Source organism: Diadema antillarum, unplaced genomic scaffold (genome assembly GCF_040938485.1).
Source record: "Diadema antillarum isolate AM-2024a unplaced genomic scaffold, OU_Dant_1.0 seq00000488_RagTag, whole genome shotgun sequence".
NCBI classification, from domain to species: domain Eukaryota; kingdom Metazoa; phylum Echinodermata; class Echinoidea; order Diadematoida; family Diadematidae; genus Diadema; species Diadema antillarum.
Genome location: NW_027271450.1, coordinates 493,100 through 514,921, shown reverse-complemented (window position 1 = coordinate 514,921; position 21,822 = coordinate 493,100). Strand labels below are relative to the sequence as shown.

The 21,822-nt window shown below is 41.7% G+C and overlaps 2 protein-coding genes across 2 annotated transcripts in view; both read left to right on the top strand.

The window, feature by feature from the left end:
* The first annotated feature begins 3,261 nt into the window (after positions 1–3,261).
* On the top strand, positions 3,262–8,028 carry LOC139733733 (uncharacterized). The gene has a single exon (XM_071644542.1). The coding sequence runs from the start codon at positions 3,262–3,264 to the stop codon at positions 8,026–8,028; it is 4,767 nt and encodes a 1,588-aa protein (XP_071500643.1).
* A 737-nt stretch (positions 8,029–8,765) lies between these two features.
* Positions 8,766–21,822, top strand: part of LOC139733732 (telomerase protein component 1-like) — a 42,109-nt gene continuing 29,052 nt past the window's right edge. The window contains exons 1-11 of the mRNA XM_071644541.1: positions 8,766–8,902; positions 11,125–11,946; positions 12,983–13,117; positions 14,294–14,455; positions 15,259–15,355; positions 16,342–16,594; positions 17,403–17,560; positions 17,961–18,161; positions 19,284–19,395; positions 19,951–20,131; positions 21,024–21,176. Of these exons, the coding sequence (XP_071500642.1) occupies positions 11,242–11,946; positions 12,983–13,117; positions 14,294–14,455; positions 15,259–15,355; positions 16,342–16,594; positions 17,403–17,560; positions 17,961–18,161; positions 19,284–19,395; positions 19,951–20,131; positions 21,024–21,176 (2,157 nt within the window). The 5' untranslated portion in view covers positions 8,766–8,902; positions 11,125–11,241. The remainder of the gene's footprint in view (positions 8,903–11,124; positions 11,947–12,982; positions 13,118–14,293; positions 14,456–15,258; positions 15,356–16,341; positions 16,595–17,402; positions 17,561–17,960; positions 18,162–19,283; positions 19,396–19,950; positions 20,132–21,023; positions 21,177–21,822) is intronic.

The following is a 21,822-nucleotide window of genomic DNA, read 5'->3' as shown; positions in this document are numbered from 1 at the left end:
GTTTTTATTTTCTAATACTTTCTTTTCGAAATCCATGTTATGAAGTAGGGCAGATTTTCTATCAATTCAAAGATTAGACTCTAATAAATTCAGACCTGCCAAAAACCAATGTTACACTTGCACACACACGTAACAAGCTTTCGTGATGTCGTAACTATTATGTAAAACTAAATTGGCGAAGCTTCGCAACAGTTAGTTTGTTTTCAGGTGTTTTTTTTATTCAACTGATTACTGATCTTTTGCTTCGAATGGATGAATGCGAAGAAGTTACATCAGTTAATAGAACAATTATTTTGTTTAAATAGTATTGGAAAAGAGAGGCCATGTAACAGACAAATTGGTAGACGTGTTGGGCGCTCAATAAATCGAACTACAATGTATACCAAAAAAAAATGTAAAGTAACGGAAGCACACACACAGACACACAGACGCTATATCATATAGGCCGGAGAAATAAAAGAGACAGACATCCCAGGACAAACAGCAAGAGACAATTAAGGTCCAACCATAGAGAGAGAAGGAAGGAAGGACTATGGATAGGCACCGTGTATGCAGAGCTTTTGCCAGACACTCTCAATTGGCGTGAGCACGGTATAATTGACATCAAACAAATTATGCAAATGAACTGCTTAAGAAAAGCAAAAACAAGATGTAATTCAAACATGATCCAAACACAAAATATTTTGCTTGAATACAGCAAGACTTGGTGCATTTTTATAGATCACCACTAAATTGATTCCAAACGCTTGGTCCTGTATTATATGTGTACATGTATATTACATTATATTATACATGAAGGGTTTGTTTGCAAAAACCGATAAGTCCATTTTTGAAGATTTTTAAGTACGATCTCTGGCATAAAGTACAAAATAATACCTTTTTATTGTTCACTACATAATCATAAAGGTATATTTTTGAAGTTATGGTCAAAAGAAAGCAAACATTTTTTTATAATTCTCTTTATTTTTCTTGACCTTTAATCGCAAATATCTCCATTTGGCAAATGTGGACTAATCGGTTTTTGCAAATAAATTCTTCATATATATATATATATAATGATTATATTGAGAAATATAATGTGTTGCACGGCGTATGATTAGGGCGATCATCAAAAACAAAACTGAAACAAAGTTCATGCTGTATTCACCAACACTTTATTTCGGCACACCAATTTTCGAGCGATTCGAGCGATTCGCTCTTTCTCAAGCAACGTCAATTGTTAATACTGAGAAAACAATAACAATAATTGTTCTCTCAGTATCAACACTTGAAAAAGAACGAATCGCTGGAAAATTCTTGTGTACCGAAATAAACTGTTGGTGAATACAGCATGAACTTTGTTTCAGTTTTTTTTTGACGTATGTATATATATATATATATATATGTTTGTGTTATATATATATATATATATATATATTTGTGTTATATATATAAATATTATATATATATATATATATATATATATATATATATACATATATCTGGGCGAGGATGGTGTGGATTAAAGGTTAATGAAATATTAGTTGATGGTCTTGTATAGGAGCCCAAGGGTTCAATATGAATGCTGATATTTCTACAGAATACATGCATCATCAAACACTTCAAATTGAACATTAACTGCCCTAATTGTTATAAATGTAAATCTTTAATCTTGAAACATTTGCTATCGATGAGAAACAATCATCGTGACCACGTGGTTGTTAATGACATGTAACTTTCAGGCCTTTTCGTGGAATAAAACATATTTTGTCATTGGCTGGTCATTTTCCCTCGCGAGCATATATCGTATCAAGTATGGAAATGTAATTAATGATATAATAAGGTAAGCAAAGTGTCGGTGGGGAAATGCTTTAACTTATCAAAAATACAATATGCTGAGATATAATCTTACAACAATAGTTAATATGAAATTTCCATTATAACTTACTATACATGTTTATATAAACACAAAGAATCTAATGAGACCATTTCAAGCGGAGAGTCGTCAAGCACAACATTGTCTGGCAGCGTTTCAAGTGAATTGCTAAAAAGTATAAACTTATAGTCTTTTGCAGATTATATTATATGTATAAATATATATATATATATATATATATATATATATATAGTTCGAGAGATAGTTCCCTGGGTCCTAAACGTCCCAAGCTTGACTGAATAAAAATAATGGAGACTCAAGATCGAGAGCAACGTCCGCCTCAGTCTAATTTCTTTCAGTATATATGTATATATATATAAAAATATATATATATATATATATATATATATAATATATGTATTATATTTATATATATATATATATATATATATATATATCATTATTGTTGGCTGGTATCCATTGTGTATAATGTTAAATCTTCCTTGATAATTTGTAAAGGGATTTCGAGATCTCTAATAATAAAACCGATTACAGAATCATTGACAAAATTAATAATACATTGAAAGAGAGCGTATCAGAAGATCTATGAAACTCGCTGATACAATAATGGATACAAAGTTATTAGATACTTTGTGTACGCCACAACATGACATTGTCACATATTGTGGATGCATTATTGTCAACAAAAACAAAATGTATGTCTATTGGTGAGATAACTCCTGAACCACTCCACGGCCCTTTCACGGAAGTCGAGTATAATGCTGTAACTTATTGAGAAAGATTTCATGGTTCATTGTGTCAAAGGCCTTGGAGTTGTGTCCAGGAATATAGGGCCTGTATGGTGAATACACGCAGTCGTGTGGCAGTGGTGTAATCTATGCTAGTCTATTAAGATTATTGTCCTTCTTTTGACTGAAATTGAAACAATGTCATGTTAATGTATAAGTCGTAACCCTCGTTTTTCTGTGGGAATAATACAAGTAAATCGTACGAGTTTTGTAAGAATTTCAACTGAGTTTGAAAACACTTTTTCCTCGTCTCTACTGCATGTGTGAACACATTGATTACGAAAGATACAGGATAAGAGACATTTTTCTCAATTTGAATGTCTTCTGCGCAATGTAGGCAAAGCGACGTCTTGTGTTTATCCAGGCTGGCTGTCGGCGGTCATGATGAGATTCAAAGCAGGAAGGCATGGTTAAAATTGGTTTAAATACTATAGAGGATTACATTACTCATCAGTGCATCTGCCCTTCTCTTTCAACCTGCAGATACCGTGTTCATTGTTGGCTATAGCACCTGAAGGTACGCAGCTCTGAAACAAAGAGACAGAGTTCTTATTTATGAACACGGTATTGTGAACTTAATTCGATCAACTCGCCAACATGCCTGCGGTTAGCTGCCCCATACCCAACTGTGACTACACCACACCAGACCTTGACGCCGCCATCGTAGCTGCCCTCCTCACCGCCCACACTGCCATTCACACCTCTGGACAAGTTGCCAAGGTAGAGAAGGTTAAGAGGCCAACGGTTGCTGCTGCTGGTACCAGCGAGGAATGGAACTACTTCACGTCAAGGTGGTCTGACTATGTGGATGCCACAAAGATCACAGGGAAAGACAGGGTCGTACAGCTCCTTGAATGTTGCGATGAACCCCTCCGGAAGGACCTCACCAGAGCCGCTGGTGGCAGCCTCACCAACAAAACTGAGGACGAGGTGCTGGCAGCCATCAAGAAGCTTGCGGTTCGTGAGGAGAACACCATGGTCGCCCGTGTAACGCTCCACAACATGCGTCAAGATAGAGACGAGACAGTTCGCAGCTTCGGAGCTCGCCTACGAGGTCAGGCAGACATTTGCAAATTCATCATAGCCTGCCCCTCCTGTGGTGCAGATGTTAATTACACTGACACAATTATGCGGGATGTGCTAACCAGGGGAATCGCCGACTCTGAAATCCAACTCGATCTCCTAGGCGACAAAAAACAAGATATGGGCCTAGAAGAAGTCTTCCAGTTCATTGAGGTGAAAGAGGCCGGTAAACGCTCTGCCTCCTCACTCCTTGACTCGCACACGGTGGAAGCAGCCAGCAGTTCCTATAGGAAAGCAAAGCAGGCACATCCCAAGGAACGGCAAGAACTATGCGCCTACTGCGGAAAGAAGGGGCACGGACGGAGCGCTCCCACTCGAGTCCGCAAGTCGCAGTGCCCAGCATACGGACATAAATGCGGACACTGCGATAAGTTTCATCATGTCGAGGATGTCTGCCGCAGCAAAGGCAAGCCAAAGGTCCCACAGTCGCCCCCATTGGGCGAGCAGGACGGGGCCATCTTTGACGCCCTGTGCACCATTCGCGATGTTGGACACCCACCCGGCCTCCCCATTGACCACCATGTATATGACGACATTTCCAGAGCATGGCACAGGAAGAGATCGAAACCTCAACCTTACCTCAACGTGACCGTGCAGGCTGTCCCAGGGGACTACCGAGCTCTCGGATTTAACCTCTCATCCCCCTCGCAAACCAGTGCCATCCCAGCCATGGCGGACACTGGGTGCCAGAGCTGCCTCGCCGGTCTGAAGGTCCTCCACCGCCTCGGGCTACGCCAGCAAGATCTCATCCCAGTTACCATGGAGATGCACACTGCAACTAATGGTGGCATTACGATCCTTGGTGCTGTTCCTCTACGCCTATCGGGCAGGAATCCCCTTGGCAACGTCGTCGAGTCTCGGCAACTGACTTACATCACAGACAGTTCTGACAAGCTCTTCCTCAGCAAAGAGGCCTGCGTCGATTTGGGGATCATCCCTGACAGCTTCCCCACTCTTGGCATGGCACCAGGTGCACCCCAATTGGACAAGGCCGCCACCCTTAAGGAGGCCCCCGAACGGATCGCCTGTACCTGCCCTCGACGCCAACTGCCCCCATCGCCTCCTACCGAACTGCCATTCCCTGCAACTGAGGCAAACCGGGTGAAGTTCCAACAATATCTCCTTGACTATTACCAGTCCAGCACATTCAACACGTGCGAGCATCAACCCCTGCCGCTCATGGACAGCCCCCCTATGAAATTGATGGTGGACCCAGATGCGGAGCCAGTCGCCCATCACACGCCTGTGCCAGTCCCGCTCCATTGGCGGGATGCCGTCAAGGCTGGCTTAGATCACGATGTACAGTTGGGTGTACTGGAACCCGTCCCCATTGGAGAGCCCGTTACCTGGTGCCACAGGATGGTGGTGTGTGCTAAGAAGGATGGTAAACCACGTCGAACAGTTGACCTCCAGGCTCTCAACGCACACGCTACCCGTGAAACACATCACACACCATCGCCTTTCATCCAGGCCCGATCCGTTCCTCATGGCAAGAAAAAGACCGTACTTGATGCATGGAACGGTTACCACAGCGTCCCCTTATGTCCCGAGGACCGACACCTCACCACCTTCATTACTCCGTGGGGCAGGTACCGCTACAAGACAGCCCCTCAAGGGTATATTGCCTCTGGAGACGGATACACCAGGCGGTATGATGAGATTGTCTCCAGCATCCACAACCGGACGAAATGTGTCGACGACGTCCTCCTGTGGGCTGACACGCTGCGGGACAGTTTCTTCCAGGCTGTCGAATGGCTGGATATCTGCGGCCGCAATGGGATCACCCTCAATCCCAAGAAGTTCACGTTTGGTGCAGATGTCGTGGAATTCGCTGGATTTGAGATTACTCCAGACAGTGTTCGCCCATGCCAGAAGTATTTACAGGCAATCCTTGACTTCCCTACGCCTACTGACATCACGGACGTGCGCTCCTGGTTTGGTCTCGTCAATCAAGTGTCCTACGCCTTCAGTATGGCTGAGAAGATGCTACCATTCCGTGAACTGTTGAAGCCTAAAACACCCTTCGTGTGGACTGCAGCCCTCCAGAGAGCATTCGACGAGTCCAAAGCTGCTATTGCCAGTGAGATTGAAGAAGGTGTGCGCATTTTTGACCCAAGCAAACCCACCTGTCTTGCCACGGACTGGTCCAAGGACGGCATTGGCTTCTGGCTCCTGCAAAAACACTGCAGCTGCAACGACGTTGAACCCTTCTGCTGCAATTCGGGCTGGAAGATCACCCTCGTCGGCAGCAGGTTCACTCATGCCGCTGAGACACGCTATGCTCCAGTGGAAGGCGAAGCCCTTGCTGTCGCTGACGCCCTGGACAAGGCGAGATATTTTGTCTTGGGCTGTGAGGACCTCATCATAGCGGTTGATCATAAACCCCTCCTCAAGATCTTCGCAGACCGTGCCCTTCAGGACATCCCAAATCCCCGCCTGAGGAATTTGAAGGAGAAAACCCTGCGCTACAGGTTCCGCATGGTTCATATTCCCGGCGTCAGGCACCGTGCCACAGACTGTCTTTCTCGCCACCCAACTGGTGAACCTGAAAAACTGCACCTGCCGGATGACATTGCCACGATCGCATTGACCCCCGCTACGTTCCTGCATTCCGCAACCCTCATGACAGGTCTCCGCACCATGACCCCCCACGACAACTCTGTCGAGGTTTGCATACTCTCCTCTGTCACATGTGCCCTGGAATCCCTCCACTTGAAGTCAGTCACGTGGGACAGGGTCCGTACTGCCACAGCCAGTGATGACAACATGCAGGCGCTCCTCAATGCTATCGAAGCTGGCATGCCGGAATTTCGTCATGAGCTCCCCACAACTATCCGGGAATACTTCCCTTTCCGTGATGCACTTTCTTCAGTTGATGGTATCATCCTCTACAAGGATCGCATTGTCATTCCACCATCCCTCCGGGAGGAAGTCCTGGCTCATCTGCATGCTGCACACCAAGGAGTCACCTCCATGACTGCCAGAGCGGAGTCCTCCGTCTTTTGGCCTGGGATCACTCCAGCCATCGCGGCCCTCCGTGCACAGTGTCACCAATGCAACAGGATTGCACCCTCCAACCCGAGCGCACCACCAACTCCTCTGCTGTCTCCGGCCTACCCCTTCCAATGTGTCTGTGCAGACTACTTTCACTACAAAGGCTGCAACTACTTGGTCATTGTAGACCGCTACTCCAATTGGCCAATCGTTGAGCGATCCACTCAGGGAGCACCTGGACTCATTTCTTGCCTGAGACGGACATTCGCCACCTTTGGGATTCCAGACGAATTAGCATCAGATGGTGGACCTGAATTCACGGCAGTTACCACGCGCTGCTTCCTCAAGGACTGGGGTGTTCATCACAGACTTTCTTCTGTCGCATATCCACATAGCAACTGTCGGGCTGAGGTAGCAGTCAAATCTGTGAAGCGCCTTATCATGTCCAACACCAGCCCTACAGGTGCCCTGGACACTGACGCCTTCCAACGTGCCATGCTACAGTACCGAAACACGCCCGATAGGGACACCAAGTTGTCTCCGGCTATGTGTGTCTTTGGCCATGCCATCCAAGACTTCATCCCTGTTGCTCCTGGCAAATACTTACCGCACCAGGCATGGCGTGAAACCCTGGTGGCTCGGGAAGAGGCACTTCGCACCCGCCACATGAGAGATGCCGAACGTTGGGCTGAGCATACCAAACGACTCCTCCCCCTTGCTGTTGGAGACCACGTCCGGATTCAGAATCAGACAGGACCACATCCACTTAAGTGGGACAGGACCGGGACTGTAGTTGAGGTCCGACAGTATGACCAATACGTCATTCGGGTTGACGGTTCTGGGAGGGTCACCCTCCGTAACAGGAAATTTCTTCGGAAGTATGTCCCTGTTCAACAGCGCCCACCCCCACTGACTATGGAGGTCGACATCTCTGCTCCTCGCCGGCCAGCACCCATACCCCTCTCCAACCCTGCGAGATGCGTACCACCCTCACCACACCCCACCGGCGCTGCTGATGTTCCCCACTGCAACCCTGAACCAGTTCCCAGTGATCCTCCACTTCAGATGACAGCCAGTGATGCTTCTCCTAGACGGCGTCATCTCCATACGGCCATCCCCCCTACTGCTGACTACCCAGGGACGCCACGCGCGACACCTCCCACGCCTCCTGACCCGGTTCCAGCTCCTGCACTCATCGCTTCCCCCTCGCCTGGCACCCCTGCTGCACCCCGACGCTCTGCCCGTCGCACCAGACAGCCTGCTTGGCACTCGGATTACTCCATGTGATTTCAGCCATGCAGTTCCCTTGAAATTGTTGTTGTGTTCCTGCGTTATAGTTGTGCTTACCAGCAGTTTTGGATTCTGAACATTGTTCTAACTTTGGTTTGTTTTCGCGTTCCTACGTTCAGCGTTGTTATTATGGATTTTACTCTTTTGCCTACGGAACTTTATGGACCTATTCCCAGCGTTATTATTACCACACCGCGGTATTACTGGATCAGTCTTTGTCACGTTTTGGATTCTTGACATTTTCTTCGCGCCAAAGACTTGGGGGGAGATAGAGGATTACATTACTCATCAGTGCATCTGCCCTTCTCTTTCAACCTGCAGATACCGTGTTCATTGTTGGCTATAGCACCTGAAGGTACGCAGCTCTGAAACAAAGAGACAGAGTTCTTATTTATACTATTGTGATGCTTTTGACAGAAAAAGGGTGCATTAATTAATTCTTATATCTCTGTCACTCGTTCTAGTAGATTCTCAGAGTTTCGTAGTGGATGGTTTTCAGGTTCAGCCAGATACACGTGTACTAAGTATGTGCTGATTGTACATAGGTCTGTACAGAGGGCGGTAGATATTTCCCTATCCTTTCATCATGCACTTGCTACGAAGTTGGCAGGTGATGGTGCAACACAACACAAGCCGCACCCCCTTTACTTTCCGCGCTGGGCATATGGGCACTGCATGCATGCGATGCCGGACAAACGCCACCGGGGACACTGGGGATATCAGATATAGCTTGAATACGACTTCGATCACACAGTCAGTCGAAGATATTCCCTGCTGCCCAGCTCAGCCTTTGCTACAGACATCGTGGAGCTGGCGCAAAGATAACTTGAAATGTCTCTCTTGTAATAGATATACCGGCACTTTATGCCAGGTAAGTTGACATGCTAGATTCAGTGTTTTAAGTAGACATAATTTACCATAAAAAGGTCTAACCGGTTTCCATAGCAGTACTACTAGACTCTACGTCTATACTGTGTAGAGCTCTCGGGCCTGGGAATGCTAAGTAGACCTACTACTGACTGCTGTGTGCTAGCTGTGACGATGTCAAGTATGATCTAAACATTGCCATTGCGAACCTTCGTTAGAATAAATTTTACAGTTTTTTATTTATTAAAGCTAACAGTAGCTCTACAGTCCAGATAAATGAGTAATGACGAAGTCGAAGACTGAAATGTGTAGAGATTTAAGCCAAATATGAACAATAACGTTGATGAAGCGATTTGCACAAAGGAGAACAGGAAACAAAAGCTCAAGACTCCATCATTGCAATGGTGCAATGCCTCTGCAATGGTGGGTGGGAGGTACCACCAGACATAGTGAAAGAGCACTTGTTTCTGTAACCCGACCAGACGCTGTTAGTACGCTGTGCGAATACAGCGTCTGACCAACGAGGCATGCACCTTCATAGTGGGGAACCACAACACAACTACAAAACTTGTTATTACTCACGTTAAGTGCATGCTTGTATTACAAAAGGTTCATAAGTCCATAGAGAGCCTCACGATAAGTCCATTGAACGAAAAAATGGCACTTTCTAGCGCAGTAGAACAGCGAAGGGTTCATCGTTTCAGAATTCAAAAATGGCGAGTGATGACTACTCAGCAAATTATGTGTGAGCGTGCATGGCTGGAAGTGCAGCGATCTATTGCGTGCGTGTATGGTAGCAGCACGCACGGTCGACAGATCGAGTGAACTGCCGATTCAGATGTGCCGTTCGCGCATGCTGCATATTAAATCATTTTTGTTAAGATGTGAAATGTGAATTTCAATATTGATAACATAGATATGAAGTCTCATTATTATTTTATTCGTTAGATGAGTTTTAGGTGACAAAAAAAATGATCTTAGGTATCGAAATTTAAAGCAATCGCCATGCGATCGTTGAACTCTCTTTGTGTTTGTTGGTTCTTTGGTACAGCCCTGTCGCGCTACTTTTATACAGCGACTGGGCTGTGTATAGTTATTGTTTCTGTTGAAATCTTGCACCATCTCTAATGTGCAGACCACTTGTGTCATAACTGTTTTTTTTAACTGCCCACTTGGCATGGCATTTGAATAATAAGAATTTACATGTGAGAACAGCAACAAGCTTTCTTTGCTTCAGTTTCACAGATATCTTGGTACATTGTTCGGTACATCATTTGTGTAGAGAGCTAGACAACTAATATTGAAGACTCAGCTCAGACTAAGAATACTATGTGAAAACAGAGCACTGAAAAATCCTGGGCTTTGGATAAAACAGCAAGATATTGGCTGTTGATATCATTTTTATTGTCTTCTTCTTTTTTTTTTTAATTGAATGGTTCATGACTAATACTGACATCCACCTTCATTTTATTTTTGTCCCATGCTCAGTAGCTTTCTTTTTTTACCATACTGTTGAAAAATGTTCTATTTACAAGCAATTTACTGATATACATCATATATTCATACTGTTGCCATTACGATTTGAGTAGAAATATGTTCTGTTTGAGGTTTTTAAACTAGTTCATGTACCGGTAACAGTCTAAGATATTGTATTTATATTATTAGGCCTACATGTATATTCAGAATTTTACTAAAATGTCATTTAACATTAACAAAACAAAATGAAAGCTGCCAATGCTTATAGCTGAATAATATCCAAAAATATAACATCCTTCACTGCAGCTCTGTGTGTGCTGTTAATGACAATTTTGTTGCAAAGATCCATGACAGTTCATGGACTGTTCCAAGTAGAGGGAAGTGGAAGGCTGTTAAGGTTAGTTATTTTTTTTCCTATTGAAAATGGCATATTTTGCTTAGTGCAAACCCTACACACAAAAAAAAAAATTCTGAGGCAAATGCTCAAATTGACTGCATTTTAAGGCAATGATCAATTGATCTTTTGCTCCATAATGCATGTTTTTTTAAATTATTTTTTAAAAAATAAAATGTACAGGAAGGTATGATGATGATGGTTGATGCTTTGTATGAAAATTCTATCAAGACTAAAAAGGCAGTCACTGTGGGCTACTAGTGTGCTAGTGTCTGTGGGGTCCAAATTTGAATCTGTGCAAGCCAGAAATTCATACTCTGCAGTGTTATTCAATGTTTTTTTTTTTCTGTTTTCAGCTTGTTTCAAGAACTTCACCATGGAGTAAAGTTAAGAAAGCAACACGGCAGTGGCAGAGAAGGAACATAGGTCAAGATTTTTTGTTGAGATTCAAGTAGTGTGAGACCAGCACTAAGATGAGTCTGTTGCAGAGCAAGTCCCGACTCTCTAACCCACTTCTCAGTGGGAGCACATCGTCGACTGCAGGCTCCTTGGGATTAGGAGCCACCAAGCGTAAGGCTAGCAATGATGGTCAGGCCATGCGGTCCTCTCCAAGCAAGCAGAAGCTTGGAGGGTTGACCCTCGGTTCGGGCAGCCTTTTGCTGGGCAGCTCACTCCTGGGGCAGTCTGGGATTGGGAAGAAGGAGGAGAAAACAGCAGCTGCAGGCTTTGGCCTTCGGTCGTCTGGTCTCGGACTGAAGTCTTCACTTCTGGAGAACAAGTTACTTTCATCACCAACCAGTCTGAGCATCCGGGCCATGCTAGCTGAGAACACTTCAAGGAGCACCTCAAAGTCTTCTGCACCAAAGAGGAGCAGTGCCGTGTCAGCTGGTGGGGGAAAGTCCCTGCTCGGCAAGCAGAAATCCCACGGCAGACCCAGCAGCAATGAAGGCAGGGAGTCCAAAGCGAAGAAGGTCAAATCCCAGCAGCCTCAGGACTACCTCGTGGAGACTGCCCTGGACAGTAGTCTCACCACCTGTGAGCTGCCGGATTATGACTTTGCCCGGGAGCTGCCCGTTGTGAAACCACATCCCCAGGAGTCTGTGGTCTCCTTTGATAAACTGGATGATATTGGAGGAGTGCCAATGGCTGGTAGAATTGATCCTCTGACGAAATCCAAGGTACGTAGTTGGTTACTTGTACAACTATTTCCTTGAAATATGGTTGATACTTATGAATACAGGTTTAAACACAAGTAGGTTCGTCAGAGGAAAACATTTCTCATTCAGTTAAAATATTTATGACAAGTAACTCATCTTTGGCATCTATGATTGGCATATTTTTATATTTCAGCACAAATGCTTTCAATTTCATTGTAACTTGTAAAAGTTTCCTTGAAATCTGTTGATATTTCATTTTACTTTAATTGCCATGAAATTGACGTATTGTTAATGTCATGGAAATTGGGCTTGCTGACAATAGTAATGGCTGCATGAAGCCCGCACTGCCTAGCAGGCTGACCAAAATTATGATTCCTGTAGAAAAGTGTGTGTTAAATTCAGAATCATGTAGAGCAGATGCAATAATGTGACACAATTTCTTCAGATTGAAAAAGTGAATATATTAATTTCTTCAGCTGTTAAATGATGCACCGTGGTGTATGTAAGGGTTGTCAGTATCCTGCCATGCCTGGCAGTTTTACCTATTCAGTCCCAGAAATCAAATTTCTGTGGTTTTATAGTTGCCAACACATCTTTCATTATAATATCTCATTATTTTTCATTAGTGCTTTATGAGGTTGAGTAAAATGTTTTCATTCATTTTTAGTGCTTTGTTGTTCAGATATAATTATTTGTTATGATTTCAGAGTTTTCAAAAGTCTCTTACTTTTTAAACTTGAAACCTCATCCTTAATTGCAACACATTAAAAAAGAAAACATTTGCAACACATTTTAGATTAGTATTCCTGTAATCCTGTTTATCAGCCAAATTAGTAAGTTAGGGGATTTTTTTTCTTGTGATTTTGGTGCAGATTCAATTGATTTAATCAGTTCCATATGTAACCTTTCTCCAGTATTAATGATACAAAATTAAAAAATCTAAAGTTGCCAATTGAGTGAAGAAATAGTGATTCTTTCTGCAACAAAAATTCCCTCTAGATTTGGTGACTTTGATAATGCAGAAGTAAAGCATTTTATGTTCTTGTGCAATCAACAGCAACAGTTCATCAATGCGATCAGCGCTTCGCTGATTGGTGGGCCAAATTTCCACGAGCGAGGTGATCTTACCCGGAGAGAAATCAAGAGACAGGCGGAGGCGATCATCGGACAAGATGCAGAGTTTGTCCTCAAGGTAAGTACAGTATGTCCCAAAAAAAATTATAATCGGATTTTCGCATTGATAACACATGATATAATTGAACCGTCTAAATGCTACTTCGGGGTCGTAAAATATAACATCTTAGCTCTTATTTTGCAGAAACCCCATTCAATTTGGTTATTACAGTGGTCACAGAGAAATGTGGATTGTTGTGAATAAAGCATGTCATGAGTCTGATTTTTCCAAGTTTAGCACTTGGGTGCTCTTGGGCTTTCATGTTAATGTGTGAACACAATAGACAAAACTTGGAGGGAAAAGATTCCTAACATGCTCTACAAAATTCCTCATTTCTCTTTGACCACTGAAGCAAATCGAATGGGATTTTCTGTAAGGTGTTGGCAATGAGTTAAAGTTTCATAGCCTGAAATTGTGTTTGGATTGAATCACAATTTTTAAAGTTATAATTGTTGTAATTTTTTTGGGGACATACGGTACTGTCTGGCAGTTGCATCATCTGAACAAGAGATAGTGTTTCATGCACTCGTGTTATGTTGCATCATGTACACTGCAATATTGGCCCAGCTTTGTATGACTGACATGTAAGGGTAAACTTGTCTGTCATTGTGTCTATCAGGATTATAAATTTATTAGTGAAAAATTCAGCAAAGAAAATGGGATTCAAATTCCCAATGGAATCTCATTTTGTTTGCTCAATTTTTCACTTCTAAATTACATACATATCTGGTCAATTTCCCTTTGTTTGCAAGGATTACAAATTGTTACAAATCCTGGTAGCATATTTGTCAATAAGTTCTGCTTGGTTTATTCTGTATGAGAGCCATTTGTCATTTCCATTACTTTTTCCTTAGTTCAATGATCTACTTTACAGGTGTGTGTATATCAGGTTTTGCATCTGTTTTTGAGAAAAGCTGATTCTCATAGACTGCCAGTGTGGCACATCTGGTCCTGGTAAACATCAGGTTAACTATAATGAAGTTACTGAACCTGCATATATGGTGCAGAACTCTTGTCTTTATGAGAGTAAACAATGTCTTCATGAGAATAAAAAATGTCATGCTTAAGCAGACATACACAACGAAAGAGAGGGACTGAGTTGAAACCACTTCAGAGTTGACACAGTGTATTGTACATATATTGGGCTGATTGCACTTTTGTAGCGGGTCTAATCAATATATTTTTCTACACAAGGTGGCATTGTACACACGCAAAGAGCTGAACATCCGCACCACGGCAAACTTCCTGTTGGCTCTAGCAGCGATGACCCCTGACTGTCGACCTTTCCTCAGGAAGTACTTCAGCTCCAGCATCAATCTGCCATCTGATTGGATCGACGTGGCCGAGCTCTATCAGGTACACATACTCACAGAACAGGATGTGTATTGATTAGCTTGTGATGTGTCATGAGGGGAAAAAACAGTGCCTGGATTATGAATTAATGGTATAGGTGGCTTCTTTGCATAGATCATAAGTAGACCAGGAAGTAGGCAACCCCTCCCCCATAAATTCTAGAGAGAGTGCTGAAATAGAGAGTAGAGAGTCAAAAACAGTGTTTGTGTATATATGTACATGTAGTAATGAAGACAGTTTGTGAAGATAATTTTTTTTAGAAAAGTCGTACAAGATCTGTCAGCCTTAGTCCCTGCAGGAATTAAGTCAGAAATGATCCACTTTGTCCATAAAACCTTTTACTCTGGCACATAACATCCAATTTCTTTATATAAGGACTAACAAAACTGAGGGTGATTAAGGGCATATTAAGCCAGGATTTTAAAGGGTCTGATAATAGTAACCAAAAGCAACACCTGGATGGATGACAGGGCTGTGTGATATTTGGGACAGAATAGCTACAACATTGTAGTTAGAACCATAATGGATCAATATGAAAGTATGAAAATGAAAATGAAGATAAAACAGATAACACTTTTCATTTAGCACTTTCTGTCTTTAGTTTCTCAGTGTTACCATTCTTTCTGAAGGTAACCACATTGATGACTGATAATAACTTATCTTTTGTCCTCCATTTTGAATAATTGAGACAAATACTAAGTACATGTATTGTATGTTAGTACTGTGTAGGTTCTATGTTTTCAAGCAAACCAAATCGATGTATGTGATTGTCTCATTAAAAAATAAACTTTTCCTTTTCTATGAAGACTTTCCATGACAAGAATATCAACTATGGATCACTGCCCTCTGCCCTCCGAAAGGCCATGATTGACCGCTTTCCAAAGTTTGACCAGTACCAGCTGGGTGAGTAATGAAGCCTGAGTTTTAGCTGTTTTTAAGGAGGCATTAGACTGCAATTCTATGTACGCATTTATTAGATGATCTCTGCATTTTATTGTCACATCAGATTGTCCCAAACAGCATGGGATGGCCCATTCTTGCTGTTTTGTTTACATACAGCGTATAGTCTTTTACACTTTTTAAAAAAAATGAGTTTGGCTCCTTAGCGCAAATGTTGTAGATGAGGTGTTTTCATGTGTGTATCAGTAGGTGCTAACAGCTTCATGATTCTATACTGCATATTGTACATAATTTCTCTTGATGTGAATTATCAAACATATAATAAAATCAGATATAGTTCACTTTGCATGATCTCTGTTCCTCAGAACATTTTCATACTTGCCAGATGAGATTGGCACATATAGTGTCTAGAGATTCCTTTAAAATTTGTGGGATTATATTGCAGAGGTTTGGTATGTCAGTCAAAGTGTATTAGGATTTAATGAAAGCCAACTCCAGTGGTCTGCATGAAAGCTGTGGGTTCTTGTTTGTTTTGGTTTGAAATTAACTGATTCATAGCTACATGTATAACAGATTAAGTCTCATGGCGATGTGTGTTCCTCTCATTCATTCCACGCCCACTTACCTTTCCTCTTTGTTCTATTTGCAAGAGAGCTGCCTCATGTTTGTGTGTGTGTCTGTATGTGTGTACTTCTTCTTTGTCCTACATTACTTTTTATTTTTGGCTTGCTTTATCAGTTTTGTAACTAGATTTTTTTTATGAGGGGACTGCAAACTACAAGCTCTGATTTATAGCAGTCTCCTCCATTTCCAACAGCTTTCTTTCTTTTGTATTTTTAATGAAATTTACAAAAACCATATCAGTTCATGGTTTTGTTTTCATGACATTGTTGTGTTATTATGTGTATTAAAATGCTGTAATCATGTGTGTTGGAAATGAATTAAAACAGAATGAAATGAAATGAAGTCTTTTAATTTCCTCACTGCAGCAAAGTACAACAAGGATAAGAAGAAGAAGAAGGAAACAAAACATGACTCCACCAAAAAGGATGGACAGGAGCCATCAGAGGAGGAAAAGAAGAAGAAGAAGAAGAGCGAGGGTCAGGACAGTGATGATGAAGGGAACGACAGTGACACAGATGAGGAGGAGGTGGAGAGACTGAGCTTCACTTTAAAGCAACTCATCAGGAAACTTCACATCACAGAACCAGTAGACAGTGTCATGTGCCTACTTGGGAAAAGGTAAGGCATGTGTAGAGCTCTTTCTCTATATTTCTCATTTTCCTTTGATACTTTTCTGGTACGTTTGTCATATGAATCTACAACTGTTGCTACATTTTTTATTTTTATGTAATTCATCCATAAATAGTGTCGACGTTGACTGTGTTTTGTATTTGGTACACATGCCATACATTGTAGGATGTTGTATTACCCTCCCAAAATAGAATGTACCCCTGATGTAAACTTTGGTGCTAGTTAACCATAGAACATTTGAGAACAGACGTACAGTATATTGGGGGGGGGGGGGGGGGGGGTCGCAAAATGAAACAAATGCTGCTTGCTTGAGAAGATATTAGTCCGCCACAAAAGTAATGTAGGTAAGAATTACTTTTGATGATCGAATGCAGCTAGGTTATCACCATCAGTGTAAATTTGTAGTCCCATGGTGAGATAGTGACCATAAAAAGAATTATATCACTGATTCATATATCTGTAATCGTTATGGCATAGGATGAACTCTCCTGGTATAGTGGAATAGGAATCTGTACAGCAAGAAACTTGAGTAGAAGAAACAACAATATAATGCTTGTAAGTGAGTGCTTTTCAATGTCTTATGGTCAAATTCATGTTCTGTGTACAGAAACAAAGATTGTAATGTAAATGTGCATTCAGCTTCCAAATCTCCTATGTTGTTTATATTGCACTGACTTAACTTACCTAATGTATGTTGTTGTTATGTTCCAATTTTACAACACATTCTCAGTTTTATCTAGTTTTAAATGTTAATCATGAGATGCCTAGACTACACTGCTGTCATTTTTGTATCCAGGTATCCTGAGAATTTGGAGACGTTCTACCAAAGTCATCTTCCGGGCACTTGGGATGCTGACCGGGCTGGCAAAAGGATGAAGCTACCTACCCCAGAGACATGGGAGACCCAGGTGTCACTGAAGGGTAACAAGGCCCCAGTATGGGAGCAGCTCATTGGTAAGAAAGCTCAGCAGAATCTCGGTCCAAAATGTCATAATCGTGGGAAAATAGTAAAAGGCACAGAGCCACAGTCTCAGGATCAAGTCCTAAGATAAATCCCCATTAATTGTAATACTAGTCAAAAGTCGTGACTGACTCTAGTAACATTGAACAAGGTCTAAAGTCGTGCTGCACAATCCGATTAAGATGTGCAGAGAAAATTATGAAGTTATGTTCACTGGTTTTAGAATCTGCACCAGCCAAAAGTAGCGTGAATATACGAAAATTATTGTGCCATGAAAATTTCTGCGTTTACAGTATTGGGATTCAAGGTTAAGTTACATATAGACAGTGTTCATTATTTGCCCTCTCTTTTTCCTCCTGTTGTGATCAAAGTTTTTTGTTGTTCACTTCCTAGACAACAAGAAGCTTCCCTTCATGGCTATGCTGCGCAACCTGCGCAACATGATCGCGGCAGGGATCAGCGAAAAGCACCACAAGTGGGTGATCTACAAGCTGACTGACCGCGGCTCTGTTGTCAATAGCAGGCAGTTCCCCTTCCGATTCTTCTCGGCCTACGACGTGCTCACAGACATGGAGAAGGATATCGGCAAGGCTGGTAAGTGGCACTCACAATTTTTTATCGTAACTACTGTATTGTCGGTACAGGACTAGAGCCTCTACAGACCTAGTAGCGTGAGGAAACATGGGTGGTCCAATTGCAACAGCCTTCATTAGCTGCCCACCATGGTACATTCAAAACCATGAATAGCGCCCATCAGCCATATGTCAGCGAATATGTGCATAAGTATGTATGCTCATGTGTAATTGTTGACTCCGATCTGGTCAAGATTCTTTTGCTGTGTGTGAACTGGTATAGAAATCAGTGAATAAGCTGTACACAATTTGTTGCGGGGATTCTCGAGTGTAACGGAACCGTGCCCTCCTTCCCACTCTGTGAATTCCCATGCGACAGGTTCTTTTCAATGATAGAGATATTGGGCATATCTCCTTGATTTTTATTGCAGGAAGGCTGTAGTTTGTATGAAATCTTCCACTCTCTGTCGCATAAATGCATTGGTTCCACATTGCTTATAAACGTTACTCTCGTCCGTCAGCTCTGGGAATTTAGACTCTTTTGCCTGTTTAATGCTGGTTGAGTGGTACCTTTAAGGTTATACTGTTTGAATTATCTGTGTCATTGCAGCTCATGGTGAGATAAAAAGGAAATCAAAGGTTACAGCGGAATAGTGAGATTTGATTTGATGAAAGGGTTTGTTACAGTTTGTGCCCTTCTTTTGTCTTACTACAGGAATGACTTCACGTGTGATTAGCTGAGTAATGATGTAAATGCATAGTATCATTACTGCACGTATATAGCCTGCATATACAAAATGTATGTCCATTATACAATGTTTGGCATTTTATTTTTTTCTGAAGTATCAATGATTTCTAAAACTTCCTTTGTCATTGCCATATGCCCCCTTGAAATGAGTATGATGCAATCTGTTTTTGTATGTATAAATGCATAATGCTTTAATAAAAAAGCAAGTATTTCTAAGAGAACTGAGTAAAAAGGGACACATCTAAAAAGCTTGGTCAGAGTGAGTCAATACACTTTAACCCATTGAGGATGGGCTGATTTTGCTACAACACCATAAGACATCTGCCTGAGTATACTCGGGACTCGTCCTCAACGGGTTAATGATGCATGGTTTGTGATGTCTGTCTCCCCATTCAGAGAAACTGAAGGAGGAGAATGAGAGTGGTGTGAGGCAGCCAAGAGGCAAGAGAGCCAGGAAGGAGGATGCCATGCCAAATTGGAAGAAGAAGAAGCTGGAAAAGAAGCTGAAGTTGGTCTTCTTCTATTTCTCACTGAGACTTTTTTCTATTTTGTTGTTTCATGAGATACATTTTCATATATACATTGCCATTTTATGACCTTAGTTGATTACATTGCAATTCAAACTTTTGCATTATTTGAAACAATTTTTTAAAAGAAAAATCCATAGTGCTCTGACAAATTGCATCCAATTTCTTATATGATTGAATGTATTATTGTATTTTTTTCTCTTGAAGCTATAAATGGGATCAAAATGATTTAGTATCATGGATTGTAACAATACAACAGAATATGTGCCTTCCCACTTTCCTGGCCAGTAGTAGGTGACAGGCAAGTGGATGTGTTGCATTTGGAATCTATTAGCCGTTCATAGTTTGGGTGGCCAGGTTTTCATTTGTTGTTTCTTTTCATTCAAAGACTTGTAGTTTATGTAGAGTAGAAGAGGTGTTAACATTTCTTGTTGAGGGCCACTTTTATGATCATAATTTTATTGTGTGTGTGTGTGTATTCATATGGCACAGATGTTTGTGGTTTGAACACTCTGACTGTCTTTTCCCCTTATCAGCTCACTGCCCTATGACATGGCAATGTTGAACCGCTACCGCAAGGCTCTGGACACGGCGGTGAAGATTGCCACCAGCTACAACGTCAAACCCATCCCAGGGAAAACTGTGATTCTGTGTAACGTTGGCGGCTCCATGGAGAAGCCTTGTACCTCGGCCAGAGGACTGGGCAAGAAGCGTACGGTGAGTTCAGCTGTTCCCCTCCTTTTCTGTCACATTGGATTGTCTGGCAGAAAATGTAATGACATATATGTAGTGACATATATATTATGTTGTATTTACAGACACTCTTCCTCATAAAGAAGTCATTACTTATGGCAAAATGTTTCATATTTATGTTTCACACTTTTTGCTCTAAAAGGGAAACATGCTTATCAAAATTATTTTACACTTTTTATCTCAAAAATGCTCCCAAACAACACATTATCCTGGCAAATTGTGTCAGCCAAACAAGTTTCTTCATAGACCCCTTTGATGTATTGCAAGCAAGTCAAAACCCTTGTGAGAAGTATGTTTTGGATTTGATGGCATATATCTGCATACATGGTAGGAAATACAGATTTAAATAGTTTATGTTAAATAGCCTGTTAAGGGAAATCATTTACCACTGTTCATCAATGTAGATATATGATGTATCAAGAAATCTCTAAATCCTCCAAAACTGTCAGACATGAAACATGTTCAACATGTCATTGATTATAGAAGATGCAATAATTTGGGGTAAAACTACATATTCCCCAACTAAAAAGTCAATGGGAATAAGCCTATGTGAATGAAGGCAGAAATGTTGATGTTAATGTGTGCAAATGAATGAAGAGGGTTTAGTATAATCAAATGATATATCATATAGAGCATACTATTTTCCACAATTACGCTGTACATGCAACTGGTATAATAAAGTTTTCTTGGAGTCTTGTTCACATTCTACATGCATAGGCACACTGGTATGCACTATTGTGAAGAGTAAAAATATCCCTCAGAAGTAGTTTCTCTCAAAATGCAATTGTGCTTCTGGAAGTTACCTGCATTTCTTTTGAAATTATCATTGAAATTGTTATCTTCTTGTGGTTTCCAGACGATGGAGGTGGGTATCCTGCTGGGTCTGATGTGTAAGTATTCCTGTGAGGACTGCTCCATGATCATCTATGCTGGAACCAGTTACCTTGAGGTCGAGCTGGAGTCTGGAACCATCCTAGACAACATGGCCAGTGTGCTGGGACAAGCTAGGGTGAGTGGGACATCTTCCCTCACTGCCACCTTCTTCCAGACTTAGAGGCCCGAATTCTCGAAGGTGGTACAATCTTTGTCCATGGTTTAAACCATGGACAAAAACAGTAATTTTGTATGGAGCGCCAAGTATCGCATGGCCTATTTCGTTACCAAATCAGTCATTTCGTTACGAAATGTTAACATTTTGTCGACAAAATGACTGATTTCGTAACGAAATCGGCCATGTGACACAAGGCGCCCCATACTAACTACAGTCTTTGTCCAAGGTTTAAACCATGGACAAAGTTTGTACCAACTTCATGAATTTGGACAGGAGAGAATAGATCAAACTCTGTGAGCCTATTGGTCTCTTTCTCTCGGAGTCATTTGTGTTTGACTCATAGACAAAAGCATTAATAGAATATATCTATTTTCCAGTTTGTGGATACTTTTGTGACTTGTGTTTGCGATGATGTATTGATTGTACATTCGTAGTTTGTTTGTTTCTCTGTGCCTTCATTCTCTAACTTATAGGTTTGTAGCGTGTATGAAGTATTGAACTATGATTTATAAGTATTTCTTAGGAAAAACCTGAACTCCATGGTAGGGCATCAGTTGAGGAAAAGACAGTAGTTTAGGGAATAGCCTTAATCAATAGATCAATT